This window comes from Hibiscus syriacus, unplaced genomic scaffold (assembly GCF_006381635.1).
Source record: "Hibiscus syriacus cultivar Baekdansim isolate YM2019G1 unplaced genomic scaffold, ASM638163v2 tig00110482_pilon, whole genome shotgun sequence".
Taxonomy (NCBI): domain Eukaryota; kingdom Viridiplantae; phylum Streptophyta; class Magnoliopsida; order Malvales; family Malvaceae; genus Hibiscus; species Hibiscus syriacus.
The window spans coordinates 72995-94188 of record NW_024062758.1 but is presented as its reverse complement, the minus strand read 5'-3'; the positions used below and the strand labels follow the sequence as shown (position 1 = coordinate 94188).

The 21194-nt window shown below is 35.8% G+C and overlaps 3 protein-coding genes across 5 annotated transcripts; all 3 read left to right on the top strand.

Annotated features, from left to right (window-relative positions):
• Positions 1-282: 282 nt before the first annotated feature.
• On the top strand, positions 283-4615 carry LOC120128833 (NAD-capped RNA hydrolase DXO1-like). The gene is made up of 13 exons (XM_039146458.1): positions 283-744; positions 1231-1463; positions 1804-1869; positions 1975-2053; positions 2216-2295; positions 2387-2410; positions 2649-2773; positions 2957-3173; positions 3288-3341; positions 3542-3588; positions 3880-3964; positions 4190-4253; positions 4432-4615. The coding sequence occupies exons 1-13, from the start codon at positions 357-359 to the stop codon at positions 4533-4535; spliced, it is 1566 nt and encodes a 521-aa protein (XP_039002389.1). The 5' UTR covers positions 283-356; the 3' UTR covers positions 4536-4615.
• Positions 4616-5276: 661 nt separating this feature from the next.
• LOC120128830 (casein kinase II subunit beta-1-like) lies at positions 5277-12711 on the top strand. 2 transcript variants are annotated; one of them, XM_039146453.1, is made up of 5 exons: positions 5277-5635; positions 6332-6550; positions 6886-6995; positions 7098-7263; positions 12405-12711. In XM_039146453.1, exons 1-5 carry the CDS (start codon positions 5428-5430, stop codon positions 12533-12535), a joined length of 834 nt encoding a protein of 277 aa, XP_039002384.1. In that variant the 5' UTR covers positions 5277-5427; the 3' UTR covers positions 12536-12711. The 2 variants fall into 2 exon arrangements, with proteins under 2 accessions (XP_039002384.1, XP_039002385.1); XM_039146454.1 differs by having other exon boundaries at positions 5278-5635; positions 6901-6995.
• On the top strand, positions 9998-19687 carry LOC120128827 (junctophilin-4-like). 2 transcript variants are annotated; one of them, XM_039146451.1, is made up of 4 exons: positions 9998-10005; positions 17151-18031; positions 18939-19197; positions 19322-19687. In XM_039146451.1, exons 2-4 carry the CDS (start codon positions 17217-17219, stop codon positions 19502-19504), a joined length of 1257 nt encoding a protein of 418 aa, XP_039002382.1. In that variant the 5' UTR covers positions 9998-10005; positions 17151-17216; the 3' UTR covers positions 19505-19687. The 2 variants fall into 2 exon arrangements, with proteins under 2 accessions (XP_039002382.1, XP_039002381.1); XM_039146450.1 differs by lacking the exon at positions 9998-10005 and having other exon boundaries at positions 16767-18031.
• The last annotated feature ends 1507 nt before the right edge of the window (positions 19688-21194 follow it).

Genomic DNA, 21194 nt, shown 5'->3' with positions numbered 1-21194 from the left:
TAATAGTTACAATTTTTTATTAAATGAAAAAATTATTAATAAAACTCCTTTCAAAATTTATTGAATAAAATATTGAAATATAAAAATAAATAATAAGTATTGAAATTAAATCAGTTTTATATTGCAATACGATTAAGTCCTCATCTTGGCCCAATAATGGCCCAAATATGCATAGTAAAAGCCCAACAAAGATGTAGCACTGTGGTAAAACTGAGTCAACTCGGTTGATATGTCACCGAGTCGACACAAAAGGAACTGTTAAAATCAAAAGGGCCAAAACCTCAAAAGCAGAATTTCGCTTTGCTCCTTTTGTTTTTGAGAGAGCAGAAAAGGAAGGGTAAAGCACAATCTCCGACATGGATTTCTCAGAACAAGACGTCGACCTCTTTGGAGAAGACAACAACAACGACAATAGTGATGGCTCCCGCGAATCATCTTCCTCTCATTCATCTTCGTCAACGTCTTCCGCTTCATCGTCGTCTTCGGCTTCTTCTTCCTCCAACGGCAGCGGCGGAGGCGGCGGAGACAGCAGCAGTGCTAGTGGAAGCGCTAGCAGCGGAGGAGAAGAGGAAAACGGTGAAGAAGTAAGCAATGTTAATAGCACTAATTATGGTTATAATGAGAATATCGAAAGGAGTATTTTTGGATATGAAGAAGATGAAGAAGAGGACGGAAACGATCTTTTTGGGTCTTATAATGAAGTGTACTGTAAAACCCCTGCCACGAGCCCTTTCTCTATTCCTGGTAATTCTTTAATTGATTATTTCTCTATTAGATTCACTCATTTTGACCTGTAATTGGGGATTTTGAAGTGTACCGATTCCTTGTATTGGAGATTTATCTATGATATATATAAAACAGAAACCTTTTGGCTCGAACTCTGAGATTTAAGTTTTATGGAGTAATCTCAATGTGCAAGTAATTTAAAGTATACCGGCAGCTAGCTATTAACAGCTAAATTTAATATATAAGTTAAAGAGGAGTTGTTATGGAGTCCTTTTCGTCTGTTTACTGAATGTTTTTAAATTCTAAGATCACAAGAATGAAATGTGACCTATTATATTGCTTTATTTGATGAAATGTGACAAACTGACAATGTTATGCAGGAATATTTAAACTAGCGCCTGCCATTCTTGTAATATACACTGAATAGTTGAATTGATCTTTGGTTGAACCTTTTGTTTCCTGATTAAATGGTTACTAATCTTCTTTATTACTATTGTTTTGCAGTATTGCCTGTTATTCGTAATACTAATAACCCAGGCAGAGGAGGTTTTGGACGTGGTCGCTGGCACAATGATAGAGGAGCTGGTATCCTTGGCCGTCCTGGTTATCCTCCTAGGCAAGGTTATGGCTATGGCAACAAATTTGGTAATGGATATCGTGATGACCGCTTTGTTTCTGAGCTAAAGTTCTTAAAGAGTGAAGAGACATTATCTAGAAAATGCATTGCATTTCAGGAAGTGAGTGGATTACTTTTTCTTTTTTATTTAATGATCCATCAAATAATTATAGTTTGATATACCAAAGTAAGGCAAAGTTGTTATACCAAATTATATTTTTCCCTTTTAGATGTAGTGAAGGTGGTTGTCAGGATATTTCACATTTTTTGTTTTTGTTTTATGTTCATTTTTATGACCTTGTTGATGTGACTTGTAGTGTTTGTTTGGAGTTATTTTATACCTATAGATACCCTTTAAAGCCTGTAAATTATTTACTTCTGTGTACATGCACATACACCATGTTGTCAGGTAATTTTTTTGTGGGCTACCTTTTCTTAAATGTGGTACCTAAATTTGGCAGCCATGTGAACTTGCTTGCTATAGTCGTGTAGAAGGTGGAGATGTCTACTTTGATGACCGCAGCTTGGTAAGATTTACGGAAATCAGCATTGTAACTTTCAGTAGGTCTATTGTCCTTGTTGTCCTCCTCATTAGCTCATTTTTTATGCCCTTTTATTGTTTGCATCATCAGAGGCTTTTTAAGCGTCTTATTACTGAAGAGATTGGAGCTGATCTCAATCAAGGTTTTGATACATTTACTGAAAAAAAGGGTATGGTTTATTCATGAAACATTGGAAATTGTTCATGTTGAAATTGTCTTGTGTTGTGGTGATGTACATTATACTAGCATTTCTTATGTTTATTCACATTTCTTTGGTGTTCTGTATGAGGTCTAATCAATGCTGCCAACCTTGTGATTTTTCCTGGACCAGAATTAGGTTCCGAGGGTTTTGGTGACCTTCTTGCTTGCATAAGAGACAAAAATATCCCTCTTCAAAACATTCATTTTGTGGTATGGAAAATGATATTCTTTGACCTATGAATTTGTCATTTAATTCTTTTACTAAGGATATCATCTAACAATATTCCCTAATTTTTTGTAGACTTTTCGCAACAATCTTAATAAGGTAATTGCTTCTAATAAGAATGCACACTCCTTTCTTTTGATTGACTTGAATTACACAAGCATAGAGAATCTATGTTCTTCTGTCCTTTTACCTTTTATATGAACAATCTCAATACCACTAATCTTTTTTCACTAATAAGTGGTGATGGCATTTATCTGAGTTTTCAATTATGAACTTGATGGATGATAAACCACCTTTTTTTATGTATTTCGTTGGACTGCCTCTTGTTGTCATGCAGATAATGGCTGCCGCTTACATTAAAAATGAGCCTTGGGAAATGGGAGTGCACAAGCGGAATGGTGTTGTCTATCTCGATGTGCATAAACTGCCTGAGAGACCACGGAGTGAGTTGGATCGTCGAAGGTACCAAAACTTTTATAGCACCCCCTTACTATAATATTTATTATTATTCCCTGTGGGTCAGCAACATGAAGGAATCAAATGCTTTGAGGTGGTGTGTAGCCCTGTTGATTTTTTATATTGCTTATTTAATTGACTTCAAGTTCTAATTGCATTACTTTTGCTTTTTTTTTTTTAAAAATTTAGAGGTTATTGGGGGTATTGTTTTGAGAGCCTTGCCACTGAAGATCCAAGAAGTGATGATGGTGAAGGAATACATCATGTTGATGCCAATGTTGAATACTGTTCGTTGATCAAAACCAAATTAGGGGCTCACCGTATTCTGATGGGTGCTGAAATGGATTGCTGCGATTCAACAGATGAGGGAAGAAGATTTTTTGTGGAGTTGAAAACAAGTCGTGAGGTAAAGATGCAACTAGGTTAATGGTTCATGATGCTCAATGCTTCACTTGCTGCCTTCTCATTATTGTAACAGTTTTTACCAGTGTAATTTGTGAATGTGTCCCTTCCTTTGCAGTTGGATTATCATACGGAGGAAAGATATGAAAGAGAGAAACTGCTGAAGTTTTGGGTATGTTTTTTTGTCCAATGGACTGTTGGCTGTTCCTGGTTTGTTCTTACTTTGAAGTTCTGCATGCAAATTATATATCTTACTTTCAGATTCTTACTTCATTATTTTATTTTATCATAAATTTTTGGGAAATGGTGTTCTTCCTTTTCAAGTTAGCCTTTGTTTGTGGAGAAAATAACTTGATTGTTTTGTCATCACAGATTCAGTCATTCCTGGCAGGTGTTCCTTATATTGTTATTGGATTTAGGTAATTTCAGTTGGCATTTCCTACTAACTTAATTTTCCATAAGATGCCACTCATTCTTTACTTGTGTGACTAGAAACTCACTTTGTTCCAAAACCAAGTTCAGACATAAGTACATAACAGAGATAAAAAGAAGAAACTGTTTCGGGGTGTGTGTGTGCACTCTCTAAAAATGCCGAGCTGTATTTATCCAGAAAACAATGTTGAGCTGCGTTCAGTTCCATGGTTCTGTTTATAGTAGGTTTTTCTCTTTTTCAATTAAAATGAAGTTTTCCATTGACGTGTTTGATCTAGGGATGATTCTGGCCGACTTGTACGCACCGAAAGACTAAGAACCAAAGACATCACTCATCGAGTGAAAATGAAGAACTACTGGCAGGTATACAGCAAATGCATCTAATGAGTTGATTATTCTTGTCTAAAAAAATGTATTCCTATTGGCATAATCAAAGATATTATGCTGTGATAGTGAAGAACTACTCACGTGCAACAAAGATTTCATGGTTTTATACATGCACCAAGCTGATTTTTTTCCCATTTTGGAATTTCATTGATTCATTGTGCTATAAGTAAACTTTTTTCCTTGTTTGAAACTAATCTATAGGGAGGAGTCTGCCTGGCATTTGCTGATGAGGTATTGTGCTGGCTTTACGGAACAGTCAAAGAGAGTAAGATTCTAACTTCCATTTCCCCTTGAAATGTGCTCGAGCTCCTTCTGTTGTTTCTAATTTAGTAAAATGAACATCAATCATGATGGAAGTTTTGCTAGTTCCTTGACTCAGTAATCTATGCAGCTAATTATTTAGGTAATGAGTGATTGTTCTGATTTCTTTTGTTGGGCATTAGACGAGGACTACATACTGCAGTTCGCACCACCATTCAACCGGTTAGAGCTTCTACAAGCGCAGTCTTGCCCCAATGCGATTACTAACCACGTCGAACAATTGTAGCCGTTGGCGGGCATCTTGTTAGTTTGTGATTCAGATAGTTCAAATACAGGATTAAAGAGGATGGTTTATCTTTTTACCAACTCAGCATTGTGCAGTTGAACATTACATCACACATGATAAAGTACCCCCCAAGTTCAGCCTTTTTGAGAAAAATATTTGTAGCATTGTAAAGGCATAAAAAAACCGCAACTTGGTGCTGGTAGATTGAAAAGGAAAGGAAACAAAATTCCTTGGTAATGATCTATTTGCCCAACTAGTTTTCTTTTCTTTCATTCCCTCATTTGGACCATTGATGTTACTTTCACACTTATGATGAAAAATTGTAAAAATGTAAAATTTCCAACATATAAAGAAATTTTGGTTGGAATCAAGGTGTTTATTGTCGGTGGTAGTAATTAATCATTTTTATTATTTGGAGGTAGGCTGATCATTAAATAAATATTTTATTCTTATGTGAGGATTAAGATTAAAATTCCTATCATATGGTTTAACAATCACACACTTTATGATTGTAAAATTGAATCTTTAAAAACTTTAAAGCAGTCCCGAAGCTATCCGCCGCCGATAATCGGCCATTTCACCGGACTTAAGACTTCTGTACCGATTTAACGTTATATCTTTTCTAGAAATTACTCTTCTACCTCTACCCTGTTTGTTTCCACATCCAGCAACTATAAAGTGAAACCTTGCGCCCCCCCCCCACCCAAAAAAAATAATCTACACAACAAATAACCTGTTTACATCCCTCATCCATATCTGATTTTGAAACCAAAAGAAGACCCTATATTCTCGGGGGCTAAGGTTGTTTGCGTCATTTCATGTTTAGCATCGGCGATAACGGAAGCGACTAATACCATCGCCAACGAAAAAAAAGAAGAGATAAAGAGAGAAGATGTACAGAGGGGACAGAGGGATTGGGGCGGTGGATCGGAAGCGGGTCAACGAGGTGCTTGATAAGCAGCTGGAACGATCGTCGCCCTCCACTTCGAGAGTGATCAACGGCAAGGATAAGTCCGCACGTTACCTCCTCACGGGGAAGCATCCAACCGATCATCATCGCGACTCTCGCTCCGTTTCTCTACCCAAAGCAGACGCCCAAGGTATATACGTAACAACTTCTCCCTCCCTCTTTCTATATCTAAGTTCGGATTATTTTGTTAAAAAATGGACTTTTCCCTTTTGAAATGAGAAAATTCGAGAATTTGAGGTGCTTTTTTCCTTCTATATCTAGGTTTTGACAGTATTTTGTATTCGAGAAATTAAGTTATCTATTATTGTTATTAATTTGAATATGTAATGTAATTGGAGCTGGATGTAAATAAAATACGAGTTTTTTTTATTGTTATTAATATGAATTTTGTCGAAAACACATTAATAACGAATAAACATTGAAGTTTATTAATTTGGATGTAAATAAAATTGCCTCAGCTTTGGTGTGAGGAGATCATATGGATGTTTGTTTATAGCTCAAACGAACCATCATTTCAATTCCTTGAATCCTAAGTTTGTTTTTTCTTTCTGCGTTTACCCCTTCATCAAGGAAAAAGGGGTGGGGAGCATTTCCAAAATTAAATGATGTCGAATACATATATGTTTTATGAACCTCTAAACATTCAGCTTTATGAACTGTAACATTGTATTCAAGGTTACTAATTCAGTTGATTCTTTTTTTTCTCTTATGTGAACCATGTTTTCGAAGAGAGGGATGATTAACTTTTGGTGTTCGGTGACATTTCTTTCCCATTTTACTTGTTAGGGACATATGCTGATGCAAATTTTTGTTGCATTGACTGCAGATGAATCTGATACAGACAGTGAAGAGTCGGATGTTAGTGGTTCTGATGGGGATGATACATCTTGGATCTCATGGTTTTGCAACCTACGTGGAAATGAATTCTTTTGCGAAGTAGATGATGACTACATACAAGATAATTTTAACCTTTGTGGGCTAAGCAGCCAAGTTCCTTATTACGATTATGCACTTGATTTAATTTTGGATGTTGAATCCTCCCATGGTAAACTTACTGTTTCCTTATTCTCTTCTCAAGTTGTTACGAATACTATGTGTAAATTTTTGTTACTTGTTGAAGCCTTTTGTTCCATTCTGCTATTTGTTTTTGGAGACTTGAGAGAGTGTTAATGGTAGTCTATTCGTGTTCTTCAAAGCAGAGAGTTTTATGACATGCTTATACTCTAATCTATATGCTTCAAATTTTGATGAAGGCAAAAATTTGAATGTTTTTCTATATTTATGTCCTTGATGATAATAATTCTTTAGTTTAAGTGAAACATATTATTTATGTCATCTAGCAACATGGAACCGTAATGTTGTTGGGGCTGAAATTGATAGGAGATATGTTTACAGAGGAGCAAAATGAATTAGTTGAATTTGCAGCAGAAATGCTTTATGGTCTGATTCATGCCAGATACATATTGACAAGCAAAGGAATGGCTGCTATGGTGAGATGTTTGACATTATATTTGGTGTGATAATTTCATGTTTTGAAATATACGTAAATTCAACAACCAGATTTGACAATATTCTTTTAAAAACTTTTACAGCTAGATAAGTACAAGATCTATGATTTTGGAAGATGCCCCAGAGTTTACTGCTGTGGACAACCTTGTCTTCCAGCTGGTCAATCAGATATCCCTCGGTCAAGCACTGTAAAAATATACTGCCCTAGATGTGAAGATATCTACTACCCTCGGTCCAAGTATCAAGGCAGTATCCTTTTGGCCATTGAACTTATTTGCTTCTTCTTGTTGCATGGATTTTATGGGGGAGATAACATGCATGCCATAAATAGATTTTTTTTTGTCACTAATAAGTTTATGATATTTATATATATATATTTTTTTTTATAGAAGTTGGAGGTCTCATTAAAAACTCTTTTCGTATTCGTCCACACACTAAGAAGTATATTAACGAACATTGGAAGGAAGAAAAGAGTACCTCATAGTTTATTAATAATAATACCCAATACATAAGAAAACACAGATATGATGATATACACCATTACAACAAATACCTTAAACTCTCACATCCTCAACCAAAAACCACAATCGACAAATACCCTATTTCTAAGATACACCTCCAGTATTAGGATAGCAAACAACTCAAAATAACATAACACAAAAGAAAACCAACACCTGCAACCTTATACACTATATCAAAGTCACAATTGAAGAGACGAGATCTAATGAGAATCTACTTCGTCAGGGACCCAAGAGTTTGGTTTGAATGAAGGCTTAATCTCATGCACCATGATTTTGAAGGAGTTGTCACCGACCTTCAATTTCAACGTCTCATTAATTCTCACATGAAGATTTGTGAGGACTTGAATTTTTACCCGATCAAAAGATGATGGTGACTGAAAACTTTCGTCGATTGCTAATAAATAACCCCACTTATTTGCAATGTTTTTGAAATTATCCCAATTCCAAGCATGAAAAGGAACACCCTTGCAAACTAACCACACTCGACGTCGCTCCACTACCAAACTCTCTAACCAAGCTTCAACTCTGGAGAACCACTTTGCAAGTATCTCTGATTTATCGATCTTTACACTTCTCAAATAAGCCGAGTCTTCGAAAACCAATAGAACTGCATTTCCAACAGTTCTCATTATCGAGAAATCGGTGAGGCCCTTGGCTTGCATTTGATTAGCAAGATTACTGATTTTGATAAAGTTCTTACACCACCCACTAGACAATTACTCAATACGAGAGTTTATCGTCGTCCACCACTCCTTCAACTTCACAGTGATTATTCCTCGAAACAACTTCCATCCCAGACTTGCGATGAACAGGTGTCGAGGACTTTCTCCAGTAGGAATGTCGAGGTTTGAATTTAGCGAAAGAAATACCAATTTTGATGCCGTCAATATGAGCACAATTCATTTTTGAGATATCTTTCCTTGCTTCTTCGATTGTTGCGAAGCGAATGAAACCAAAGTGAACTCATTTTGAATTTCTTTTATTTGGAATAAAAGCATCAATTACCCGACCGTAGGTGCAAAATAAAGATCCAAACCTCTTCTAATGGATCTTCTCTGGTAAATTATCAATAAATAACGTGTAGCATCCAGACTTGTCATTGATGCACTCTTTTATAGTGGACTCCTTGGTTCCATCGTGGACAACATCTACGGCAGACTTTTTAACACAACACCCAGATTTATCAGGCACATGAATACTTGGAGATGCTACAGGAGCTGGATTTGACAGTGGCAGTACAAGAGGAACAGGATAACATCCTTACATGTCAATTGCATCAGAATCTGTACTTATTCCTCTTTTAACAACTAGATTCTTCTTTGCCATCTCAATGTGCAAAAGGGACTTTAACTTGGCATCAAAAACCATCTCCTGAAGGGCATCCTTGGCAGCAACTGCAAATTTTGCATTAGTGAAGAGAGCGAAACCCTTAGGCTTTTCTCCCTTGTAGCTCACTTGCGAGACTTCATAACCTGGAAGCCATCTCGGCAAATTCTGCAGCTCTCTCTCTTTGACATCTTCAGGCAGACCTGAAATGAAGATAGTACGAACCTTGTCATGAAGAGAAGGGTGAGATGGCGAAGAAGGCGAGGCTGTAGAGGGCGGAGGAGCTTGGACCGGAGGTCTCTGTTGGTGACAAGGGTGGATTACAGCACCCGGCATATGAGGAAATCTCAGTGACCTGACGATATTTCTTGGTCGCGCGCCCGGCGATGGAGAATGCTGTGACTGTCGGCAAAGAAGAGAAGGGTGGAAGTGATGAAGAGAGTCGGACAGGTAGATCTTGAGCCTTAGAAAAGGTGGAACAGCGGAGTCGTCCTTCAACGAAACCCTCATAGTAGATCGGGATCGTGAAATCTGTGACTATCGGCGAAGAAGAGAAGGGCGGAAGTGATGAAGAGAATCCGACAGGTAGATCTTATGCCTGAGGAAAGGTGGAACTACGTAGTTGTCCTTCAACGAAACCCTCAGAGATGGATAAGATCAGTAGAATAGCTTGGCAGAACCATGGCTTGTTCTGTTTTTGTCGAACCGATCAAAGGCAGATTCACGGAAAATGGCAGCGAGTCTGTACGCTAGGATAGATGGGATTATTTCACGAGTGTACGACGAGCCCGATGGTATGACGGTGTACGGACGATGGTCGGCGGCATAAATCGGTGAAGAACGGCGTTTAGATCTGCGCCGAATGAATGACTTTCTCGTAAATCTAATCTCGAAAATGAAATCAGAGTGAGGAGACGATCTTCCTGAGGAAAAACGGCGGCGAACGGATGACGAAGTGTGGCGGCGGACGGCGATGATTAACGTCAGCGGGCGGCGATGGTAAAGATGTGATGAAATGATGGATGAAAACAAAATCACCTTGAACTGCCTGCATTAGGACCTCTTCTCTCAGCATCTTGCAAAGTTCCTAGGAATAACTCTTCTCATGGCCTCTGAGAGAGGGGTATTGTAACACCCTCAACCCGTATCCCAACCCGGATACTAGTCAAAGATATTACATTGACTTTTAAAATACTACTCATTACGAATAATAGTAAAATACTTGAACTTATATTACGAAAAATACAATAATATACATATGGTAATATAAGTTTACTAAAATATTCAGAGCATACACAACTTAACTCTTTAATTACATGCCAACATCCATTTTCATAACAAAATGACATACTGATTAAGTTGCTTCTGATCTGATAGTTGCAGGAGTAACGTTGTCCAGCTGCTTAACGTCAATCGTCTACTTTATCGGATCCTACGTGTGAAACACTCACACGCTAAGTCATCGACTTAGTGAGGCAATATAATAATAATATCAATAAATATAAAGTAATTGCCAAAATGAGATGGGTTGCAATAATAAGATGTATGTAAACAATGCAATAACCAAAACTATGTTTCTTACACATATACTTATCAAATTCACATTAATAAGTTCGCCTTAGTAAGTTCATTAGCCCATGGTACTATACAGAGAACCTAAGGTATGTGAGTATTGTGAGGTTGTGCACTATGCTGTCACCACAGCTCATATAATTGCACCTAAGTACCACGTAGAATTGCACCGGAGTGCCGCGTAGAATTGCACCGTAGTGCCATATAATAATGTCCATAAGGACCACATATCATTCCTTAAGAATCATATACATATGCCAAGGATCAAGTATGTATCTCACCAGACCTCACACATGTTCCAAAAAATACATATATGTCTCGAAAGACCACATATCATTCCTTAAGAATCATATACATATACCAAGGATCAAGTATGTGTCTCACTAGTCCTCACACATGTTCCAAAGAATACATATGTCCCGAAGGACCACATAGACCCTCTACCCTTGGCATGCCAACTATACCTATAGTTCTCATTTACATAACATGGGCTTTCACAATTTATCTAATTTATATCACGTAGACATATTATTTCCATACCTTTATCATATAACTCATATAACTTTTCTTTCATATTCATGTTCCATAATGCATATGGTATGGATTCATGTCATATATCATCATATGAACTACAATCATGTATCAAAATATTGAATCTAGACTTATCACAAGTCTAGAACTGAATAAAATACATATTCATGTTATGCATATGCACTCATCTAGATTTCTTTGTCTTTCCCTCGATTGATCCTACTTGTCGATGATTCCGGAACTCGATTAGGCTCAATATCTACATAATCAAAATTTTCAAGATGATTATCAGATGCCTAAGTCTTGAACTTAACCTCTAATAGCCTACCAATTTAAGGGATTGATAGTTTAATCTCTCTTCTTTCTTTTCTTTTTTTTTTATTATGGGGGAATCGGTTACCCCCTGGGGGTATCGATTCCCCTCTAGCATTATGGAAATTCATATTCGTTTGAGGGGGAATCGATTCCCCTAGCCCAGAAATTCTATTTTGAGCTCGAAAATCACCTTATTTCAGCTCAAACCTTTCTATTTCACTTCCTTTAATACTCCTAACTTTAATACACATACTTAAACTTATTTCTATTCCATAATCACTTCTTTAACTCCAAATCTAGTCATTCTTATATAATTGCAAAAATTATACTAGTTTTGCTACATGTTCAAATTCCTATTCTAACACTTCCTATCCCTTAATTAACTTGATGACAAGTCAAATCTCACTTCCAATTCTTATTATGAACTCTAATCTAAGATTTCACTTTTCTACTTCCTTTCTTTAATTCTTCATATACTTCTCATCTTGAGGTTTTAAAACAATTTAAACTTCCTTTAAGCTTAACTATTGCCTAATGGTCATGAATCAACCATAAATTCATCAAGAAATTCACTAACAAGAGAATCTTACCTTAGCTTGGGTCTCACGTATGAAGAAGAAGAAAGAAGAAGAGGACTCTGGAAGCTTGTTTTTAATTTCCTATACTTCCACGTGGTTAATATAATATTAATCCCAAATAATTATATTGCTATAAAAAGACCATTTTGTCCTTCTAATCTTCTTTCTTTATAATTCAATCCTACACAAAATAACTCAAATAAGTCATTGAACTCTTCCATCATTCTACTTTAAATCACCAAATGCTGAAACTTTACAAATTAATCACTAACCCGGCATGGAGGATGTTACAGGTATGTAGACTATTTTCTCCAAAAAACATGAACTAGTGCCTGTTAAATATTGTTGAAAGGACTCAATTTGATGATTATAATGATAAGAGAATCAGTGGGAACTAGTTCTGTCTTCAGTAAATGTGAGTTAACTATCAGCCAATACTACATAAATGCTGTGATATACTGTCGTCAGATAAATGTTCATATTTCCAACTTCGTCTTGGCTTGTTTTGCTTTGAGTTTATAGTGACCTTAATTCTACGTAACGTAAGACATTGATGGAGCCTATTTTGGGACCACATTTCCGCACCTGTTCCTGATGACATACGGGCACCTGAAGCCGCAGAAGGCAACACAAAGCTACGTTCCAAGAGTATTCGGGTTCAAGATTCACAAACCATGATATATCAAGAATCAAAGCTCCCTTCCTGGGACACAAGCTTGTATCCCAATCTTCTAGTTTGGAAGTAATGGTTTTGAACTATGAGGTATGGTTTGACAGCCCCTCTCAAGTAAATCATGTTTCAGAGCCGATTTTAAATGTTCAAAAAAGTATTACAATAAAGCATATATTTGCTAGCAGCAAGTGTTAATTAAGCAGCTTTTTACGTCTTAGCTGGAATTGTTTGTGGGTATAGATTTCCCTCCAAAGTAGTTTTAATTGATTATTATTTGTTGGCTGTTTGGTCTGTGTATTACCTTTGTATTCTGTGTTTATCATTACTTATTTCTTTTTGTATCAATTTGTTCACTTGTAGGATGAACGTGTTTTAGTCTTCTAATTTCTGGTGTTTGACGTTGTTAATGACGCAAACGAATGTAATCACTCCGACCTCGAGTTCATAACAAAATAAGTTCATCTGTAGGATATTTGGGTCCAATTTTACTCTTCAGGAAATTTATTATTTTTGGTGTTTGAATAATTGTGTCTGAAAACATTTTATGAATTTTTATATTCATTGAATATGGTATTAGATATTAAATGAGAGGAGATAGGTATTAGCATTTAAGAGTAGGTATGGTATATTCATGGGTTAGCACTTAGCTGAGGTTGGGCGATTCTATATCAGGTCTGAGCTTGACACGTACATACTGCCCATTAAATTAATTTTAATTTACTGTTTACTCAGTTTATCCTAACCATCCATAAATTAAATTAACTTGACTGAATGGATTTGATCGAAGGTTATAAATGAATATTAATCGAATTTTGTTCATAGTTATGGACAAATGGCACTGCCCCAATCCTGTAAGCATTAAAGGATCCAGCAAGGAGGTGAGTGAGGAATTATTAGAGAAGGGCTTTTAAATACTTCATTCGAACAAAGAGCCCACTTCTCTGCGTTTGGATACAGTTTTGTTTGTGTTTTTGTTCACCCGAAGGACCAAAACACAAACAATTAGGTGCCAGTCAATTGGTATCCGAATGAATAAGGGTCCCAATGGTGGTCCGAACCGATGTCCTGTATGATAATTGCCATCGACCACGCCCCCACCTCCCTACAAAAGCAGTGGAGCCCGGTAAAGTTCACAAGCAATCGAGTTGCTTATCTTGGATGATCAAAGTAAAAGTACCTAATAATCGAGTGACTAACTGAATAGTTCACCCTAAACTATTTTACTTTTGAAGCAATCTAGGGTTGTATATGAGTCCAGACAGATCGTGAGTTATTCGAGATCGATTTGGTAAAAAATCAGTCAACACTCGAATTAAATGGGATCAACTAGAGTTCGAACTCTCAAGTTTTTAACGAATCGAAACGAGTTACTTGAAACTTATTTGGAATTCATGAACTACTCAACAAAATAATATATTAACTTTTTATTTATTTTAAATTAAATTATTGATAATATTACATTTATATGCTTTTTAAACTTGAGTTCGAGTTTAAACTTTAATCGAGTTAAGTCTTAGAATGTTTTGAGTTCAAGTTTTTTCGGTTTCGTGCCAAGCTTAATTTTGGATTTAGAGTCGAGTTTTAAAATTTTAAGGTCGTGAGTTTTCGAAACGAGTTTCAATTTTTTTTTATTTTGAGTTAGAATCAAGCTTGACAATTTTAAACTTACAAATTTTTAAATCGAGCCGATCTCAATAATACTCGAACTTACTCGTTTCCATTCCTAAATCCTTCCCTACACCCTTTGACTTAATCCATCAATTTGGGTCATTAAAATTTTTGGTTTTATAAAATTTCTTGAATATGAAATAGCAAAACCCAAAGTTGTCTTACACGGTGAGAAGTATTACCGTGAATACATAAATTTCTAGGTTTTCTTGTATATTTCCATACAAGCTAATCATTTTCATATTGACCTAGACTTTCCTACGTAACCAAATAAGAGGCTAAAATAATAATAATAATTAATGTAATGAAAAATTAAAGACCCATCATTTTTTCAAAAGTGAAGATAAAAATTCCAACTTTTCGGCAGATATTGCTTCATACTCAAGGCTCTCTCAATGTCATCAACTTGTAGCCCTATTTTGACAAGCCATGCTACTTGATTACCATGAATTAATTAATCTTAGACTCTAAGCTACTGATTAAACAACTTGGAAAAGGAGGATCAGCATACATGAATCATCATGATCTCATGTTCTATATGCTCTCATATGTAGACATGGAGTGTATGGTCCCCAAGCTTTCACTATCAGATTTAACTTGGGTTTTATCCCCTATATGATCCTTTTGAAATGAAATAAAATACAACCCCTTCTGTTCTTCTTTCTTTGGGTATTGTATTATTAAACTATTTGGTCCCACGTTTCAAACCTTTTTTCAAATTTATCTTTGAAGTTTTGTGTTTTGTTAACTTAGTATCATGGATGGACATTTCCATTTCAATCACTCTTCTTTTTTGCATAGTTTGAGAACATTGAAACCTATCTATAGAGACCGGAGAGATTTAGGATTTAGACTTTTTTAGATTTGGGTTAATGACACTTTTGGTCCTCAAACTTCTTAGAAAAAAGTAATTCTAACCCTTTTTTATCCTTGGAATATATAAATGACATCAACTTAACAGAACTGTTAATTTTTTCCACTAATTATAGGAAAAATTAAATTAAAACCTCAGGTTTTAAGAAATTTAGACAGGACAGAAAAAATAGCAAAATAAACAGTAGCATTTGATATTGGAGTATTATTAATTATATGGACAGGACAGAGAGGAACGTGGTGGTTGGATAAGAACAAAGGCAAGGCCAGTTACTTGCTTTGTCATTGGATTTGGATTGGATGTGGAGGCTTCACCTCCTCCTCTTTTTGACCAATTATTTGCATTTATTATTTTACATCTTCAGACACTTACAAGCCACCTCACTACACTTGCAATATCTTGTCTTAAACACCTCTTCGTCTTAGATTTTATTAATTTCTTCACATTTTAATATAATTCCGTGTTAAAACTTTGGTATAAACAAGATTAGCACATGTTCATGACCTGACGAAGAGAAGGTTAAGGTCGATATATGAACACTATCGTTCAATGTATTTAGCTGGGGAACTTATGTGTGGATTCTAACTATTTATTATGATTTATTGAATCTTATTTAAAATTATTTGATCTAAATTTATGTGTTAGTATCTTATAATTGAGACTGAAAAGTCTGGAATGCATTATCTTTATATTAATTGTTATATTTAAAAGGGTAAAGTATAAAAATGGTCCCCTAACTATAGAATAATATTTTATTAAGTCCTTCGACTATTAAAAATTATAAAATAGTCCCCAACTATAGAATATTGCTTTATTAAGTCCCCGACTATTAAAAGTTATAAAATGATCACCTTACTATTTATTATGTTTCAAACTCATCCATTTTCATTAAAAAAAATGGCGGTTGCCTAAGTTGAACGTTAACATGATGACTGAGATATGATAGTCGTTTGAGATTATGAGATCATATTTCATCATATCACAGTGAGTCAACATAGAATACTATCAAATTTTTAACAGAAAATGACGAATTTGGAACATAATGAATAGCTGGGTGACCATTTTGTAACTTTTAATAGTCGATGAACTTAACAAAGTAACACTCTATAGTCGAAGGACCATTTTGTAATTTTTAATAATAAAGAGATTTAATAGAGCATTACCCTATAATCAGAGGACCATTTGTGTACTTAATCCTATTTAAAATTATTTGGGTGCTAAATTCAGTAAACTGCCACGTGGAATAAAGTAAGAGGCCTCGTCAGCAACGCTACCCGGCGCTTCCCCCATTTTGAAAGGGTTTTCATACTTGGAGATGTGGCTAAGGCAAAGCGCCTTCCTCAATGAAATTGCCCCTAGTTGTACCCATATTTACAATATTACTTTTCCTGAGATTTTTATTTTTTCAATTCCCCTCTTTTCTAAAATAGAATAATAGTATATTTTAAGAAGCCTTCCTCAATGTAGTTGCCTCACTATTCTATTTCTTCGGAATTATATAAATTGAGAATTTCAAACTAACAGTAATTCATTGGAGAAAAAATGAGGCAGTGGCATTTGAGAAAATAAAATGAAAAGCAGGGCGTTTTAGTTACAGAAGCCGTGTCGGCCAACTAATTTATAATGTTGCTTGAAAAAGAATGGAATGTCGAAATTCAAAAACCAGACATCGAAAAGCCAAAACCAAACAAGCCATAATTAGTAGGCAGAACACACAACTCAATCGGATTCAAGAAACATAGAGTAAATTGCCTTGGAAGTTCAAACCAACACTTTCCAGTTTCACTCGCGGTTATAATAAACACAGAGAAATCAAGGGACGAAGAGGAGGTGTTTGATTTATGTAAATGTATCAGAAGAAATATGACCAACAACAGGAAGAGATCGGAAAAGCAGGCACGATCTCTTCCGATTTCAACAACCCACACTGGTTTTTCTCTCAGTTCAATCATCAAAGCCCTGATTTTGTCATTGAAAGTAAGCCACATCTCACCATCCGAGTACCAAACCCTTCACCAACGCCACCAGCAGCAACAACAACCCATCGTCACAAAGAACCCAACTTTCACCATCAAAAGCCCTCCTCCTCCGATAACCCTTCCCCAACACATGCCCTTCTTTCGACTCCCCATAAGCGACCTATAATGACCCACAATTCTTTTTCTCGGTCCCCTTCTCTTTCTTCTTTCAAGAATCACCGTGTCCACCGCGAAAGGGTCGAAAGACTCACTCTTTTCCAGTATTTCTCTTGTTCTGCTTGTCTTGGTAGGAAACTTGTTCATCATTTGAACCGTGGCCGTTTGCTTTGTTTCCACTTACGTTTCCTTTTTTTGCTCTCTGTCCCTTCGCTTTACTTTTTGGTTTCCGATCCTCGGCGGTTTTTCGTGTTGAATTCCGTTGTTTTGCTTGCTTTCTCGCTTACCCTTTTGGTTTCCCTTAATCTTGCACTCCCTCGCTTGCCTTCGATTCGATTGCTTCTCTCTCGTTCATTACCTGCTAAGTTTAGCCAACTAGGGTCGTCTTCTAAATCTTCGAAAACTGTTGTTTGGTCTATTGGATCCAAGCCGAAATCGGAGAAGAAGCCGAATTCAGGGACTTGGGTGCAGGTTTATAGTAATGGGGATGTATACGAGGGTGAATTTCATAAAGGGAAATGTTCAGGGAGCGGGGTTTATTATTACTACATGAAAGGGAGATATGAGGGGGATTGGATTGATGGGAAATATGATGGTTATGGTGTGGAAACTTGGGCGAAAGGGAGTCGATATCGTGGTCAATATAGGCAGGGATTGAGGCATGGGATTGGTGTGTACAGGTTTTTTACTGGTGATGTTTATGCAGGGGAGTGGTCTAATGGGCATTGTCATGGCTGTGGAGTGCATACTGGTGCAGATGGCAGCAACTATGTCGGGGAGTTTAAGTGGGGTGTAAAGCATGGGCTTGGCCATTACCATTTCAGGTGAATTCTTGATCTTCTTTAGATGTATTTGAGTGAAGAAATAGTATTATATTTTTATGTTGCATTCTCTGGTATGTTTTCAGTCATCGAATGCCGGAAAGAACCGAAACTTTGGGACTCTGGAGTCTGCATTGTTTGTGTTTCTATCAACGTATGATATTGTTAGTTCCAATTACAGATTTTGGAAGTGGTAGTTAAAGCTTGCGTTATTCTTGTCTTTAGATGGTTCTGAATTCCAATTAACTATGTTCGACTAGAAAACTACTGACCTGGTGAAGTTTTACTTTTGCACCTAAACCTTATCTCTCTTTAATCATTTAATAAGTTCATATGAGAAATAATCTTCATTAGCTTAAACCTTGGTGAGTGAAAAAGTGGTTTATGGTTCTTTGCCCTATAGTTACTAGTCATATTCTAGGTGTATGCTTGGTGTATTTTACTAACAGTAACATCCTAGGCAGTTTACTTTTGTTTAAATTTCAACTATTTCAGCTGTCGGTTTTATGATATCTATTTGTTTCTTCATTTTCATAACTTCGGTCTTCCATATCATTGCAATCTTCTTAGCCATGAATGCTGATAATAAGTCACCCCTTCCAGATTTCTACAAACGGCTGCCTTGTGTGGAGTACTATAATATCATGGTTTTATACTTACATGGATACATGCATGCATATAAATCTGGAGTAAATGGACTTGAATCTAGCTATTTGAGCCAGGGGATTAATGTACTTTCATTGAGACTAGTGTTGAGGCGTGCAGATTATTTTTCAATTGAATTGGATGAAAATAATTCCGAACTTTGAGTCATCATTAATTGAGTAGTTGTGGGATATAACCATACGTCCATTCGTATGATGTAGAATTCAGTTTTAGTGACTGGTTAGCTTTATGAATTGAAATGCAGAAATGGAGACATATATTTGGGGGAATATTTCGCTGACAAGATGCATGGTTTTGGGGTTTATCAATTTGGAAATGGACACCAGTATGAGGGAGCATGGCATGAGGGAAGAAGGCAGGGATTTGGCACATACACTTTCAGAAATGGCGAGCCACAGTCTGGTCACTGGAAAAATGGGGTGCTTGATGTTCATATCACGCAAAGCATCCATCTTGGATCTCCCCATGCTGTCACACAATCTCGAGTCCATAATGCCGTTCAGGTATTTTTCATATCATTTATCTGGCATTTACCGGCTTCACTAGCAGTTGATGTGTACGCCTTAGAATTCCGCGGTCATAATCAATGTAAATGTGTTCTCTTATAACATGCTGCCCTGCATACAGGAAGCGCAGAGAGCTGCGGAGAAAGCTTACGGCATTGCAAAGATCGACGAGAGAGTGCACAAAGCAATCTCAGCTGCAAACAAAGCAGCCAATGCTGCCAGAGTAGTAGCCGTGAAAGCCGTACAAAAACGAATGCATCAGCACAACACTGATGATATTGATCCTTCAACTGCAATTGTATAATACAAGGATCCCAAATGGTGCATTGTTTCTGATATTGTTCATCACATGTCTGGTCGTAACAGACGATAACAGTAAAAAGTTACCCGCTTGGAACCATGTTTAATCATTCAAGATGGTTGATCATGGAGCAAGAAATGGCTGCCCTTTTTCCCCTAATGGCTTCAGTAATATGTATATAGGTTGAGCTTATGAGTGAAGATTGGTGCTATGGTGCTTTAAAGAGCCTCCAACTACTTCCTCATGTAAATGCAGTTAGTAGCTACCGGATTTTGGTTAAAGTTTTAACCATTTTTAAATTTTATATTAATTGTAGAAAGTCCAATAATTCACGGGGAATAAAAAATCACCAATAGTAAATGAAAGATATCAAATCAATTGATCTCTGTGGTGGTAAAGGAGGAATATCGATCTTTCTTAAAGATTTTAAGTAGGTGTGTTATTCTTTTATATACTGTAAATAAAGTTCTAAACATTAAAACATATATTATATTGTAATCATGTCGTAAGATGCAGGGTAAGAGAAATTGGGTATGGAAGTTTAAGTATTAAATGATTGAGAGTTTTTTAATTTATATTTATTTTAGATTTAAAAAAATTAATTAATTTAATATATCATATCATTGAATTAATGATATTCAATATCTCAATAATCAAAATCTAAATTTAATAAATAAAATTGTACGAATATAAAAGGTAACCATTTCAGTAGTTTATTCTTCGAGTAAATTTGAAGAAGTGCTCTTAATCCTACTTTGATTGAATTCAATGTTTTTGTAATTGCCCTGGAGAATGTCCACTTTGAATTCGATTGTGTTACCCTGGTTAACAAGTTACTTTGTGATGAGGAGGACATCTCTAATTTGACGTTCTATCTTCAATAAGCTAAAAACCATTTTAAAATATGTTCGGGTTTTCATATTACTTTAATTTAAAAATATTGTAATATTGTTAAAGATAGTTTGACTTAATCGGGTTCATTCTTTGAGGTCTTTGTATTTTGACTCGATTTGTCATGAAATTATTGCTATAAAAGTTACGAATGATGTGATATATATTTGATCTATGTAGTTTGAGATACCCTTTTTCTCTCATACGTCCAACACTTTTTTTTCGTATAGACCACTAATTTTTAATAAATTGATCAATTAATTCAGATTACATACTGCAGATGTGAGAACGACCATTTCAATCTAGTTTATGTCATTCGTAATTATTAAGATTCAAAGTCTTATCTTATATAAGGGATCTAATGTCTCATCCCATTATATTAACATATTGTTGGAATAGGTACAATGCTTTAATGTTGGGTAAGAGAGAGATTTAATAAGCGCTTCAAGTTTAAAAAAAAAGTTGAAGACGTTAATAATTTCTTTAAATGCTTCAAAAGTTGTTGGCTCCCACATCGTCCTAGTTCCTAATTTGTAATTCCAGCAAGCCAGACAACACCTCCCGGCTCTCTCCCAATCAAAAAATCACCCAACGATATTATTATTATTATTATTAAAAAACTTGGAAAATAATTATTTATTTAAAACAAAATAAAAGAATATCTGTAAATCACAAGAAGACCATTGTATTATTTGTATAGTGAGTTTGTTTTAGATCGGGAATAGAAGCAATCTTCTCTAACGTTTAAGCAAACAACAAACCAACATTCTTTTTTTCTTTCATTTTTGTTTTACAAATGAAG

What these genes read in the sequence shown, in the direction of transcription:
- LOC120128833 (XM_039146458.1), top strand. Translation starts at nt 357, where the DNA reads ATGGATTTCTCAGAACAAGACGTCGACCTCTTTGGAGAAGACAACAAC. An exon ending in AGAAACTGCTGAAGTTTTGG is followed by an intron (nt 3,342 to 3,541) that starts GTATGTTTTTTT and finishes TTGTCATCACAG; the next exon opens with ATTCAGTCATTCCTGGCAGG. An exon ending in TATATTGTTATTGGATTTAG is followed by an intron (nt 3,589 to 3,879) that starts GTAATTTCAGTT and finishes TGTTTGATCTAG; the next exon opens with GGATGATTCTGGCCGACTTG.
- LOC120128830 (XM_039146453.1), top strand. Translation starts at nt 5,428, where the DNA reads ATGTACAGAGGGGACAGAGGGATTGGGGCGGTGGATCGGAAGCGGGTC. An exon ending in GGATGTTGAATCCTCCCATG is followed by an intron (nt 6,551 to 6,885) that starts GTAAACTTACTG and finishes TGAAATTGATAG; the next exon opens with GAGATATGTTTACAGAGGAG. An exon ending in GCAAAGGAATGGCTGCTATG is followed by an intron (nt 6,996 to 7,097) that starts GTGAGATGTTTG and finishes AAACTTTTACAG; the next exon opens with CTAGATAAGTACAAGATCTA.
- LOC120128827 (XM_039146450.1), top strand. Translation starts at nt 16,920, where the DNA reads ATGTATCAGAAGAAATATGACCAACAACAGGAAGAGATCGGAAAAGCA. An exon ending in CTTGGCCATTACCATTTCAG is followed by an intron (nt 18,032 to 18,938) that starts GTGAATTCTTGA and finishes ATTGAAATGCAG; the next exon opens with AAATGGAGACATATATTTGG. An exon ending in GAGTCCATAATGCCGTTCAG is followed by an intron (nt 19,198 to 19,321) that starts GTATTTTTCATA and finishes CCCTGCATACAG; the next exon opens with GAAGCGCAGAGAGCTGCGGA.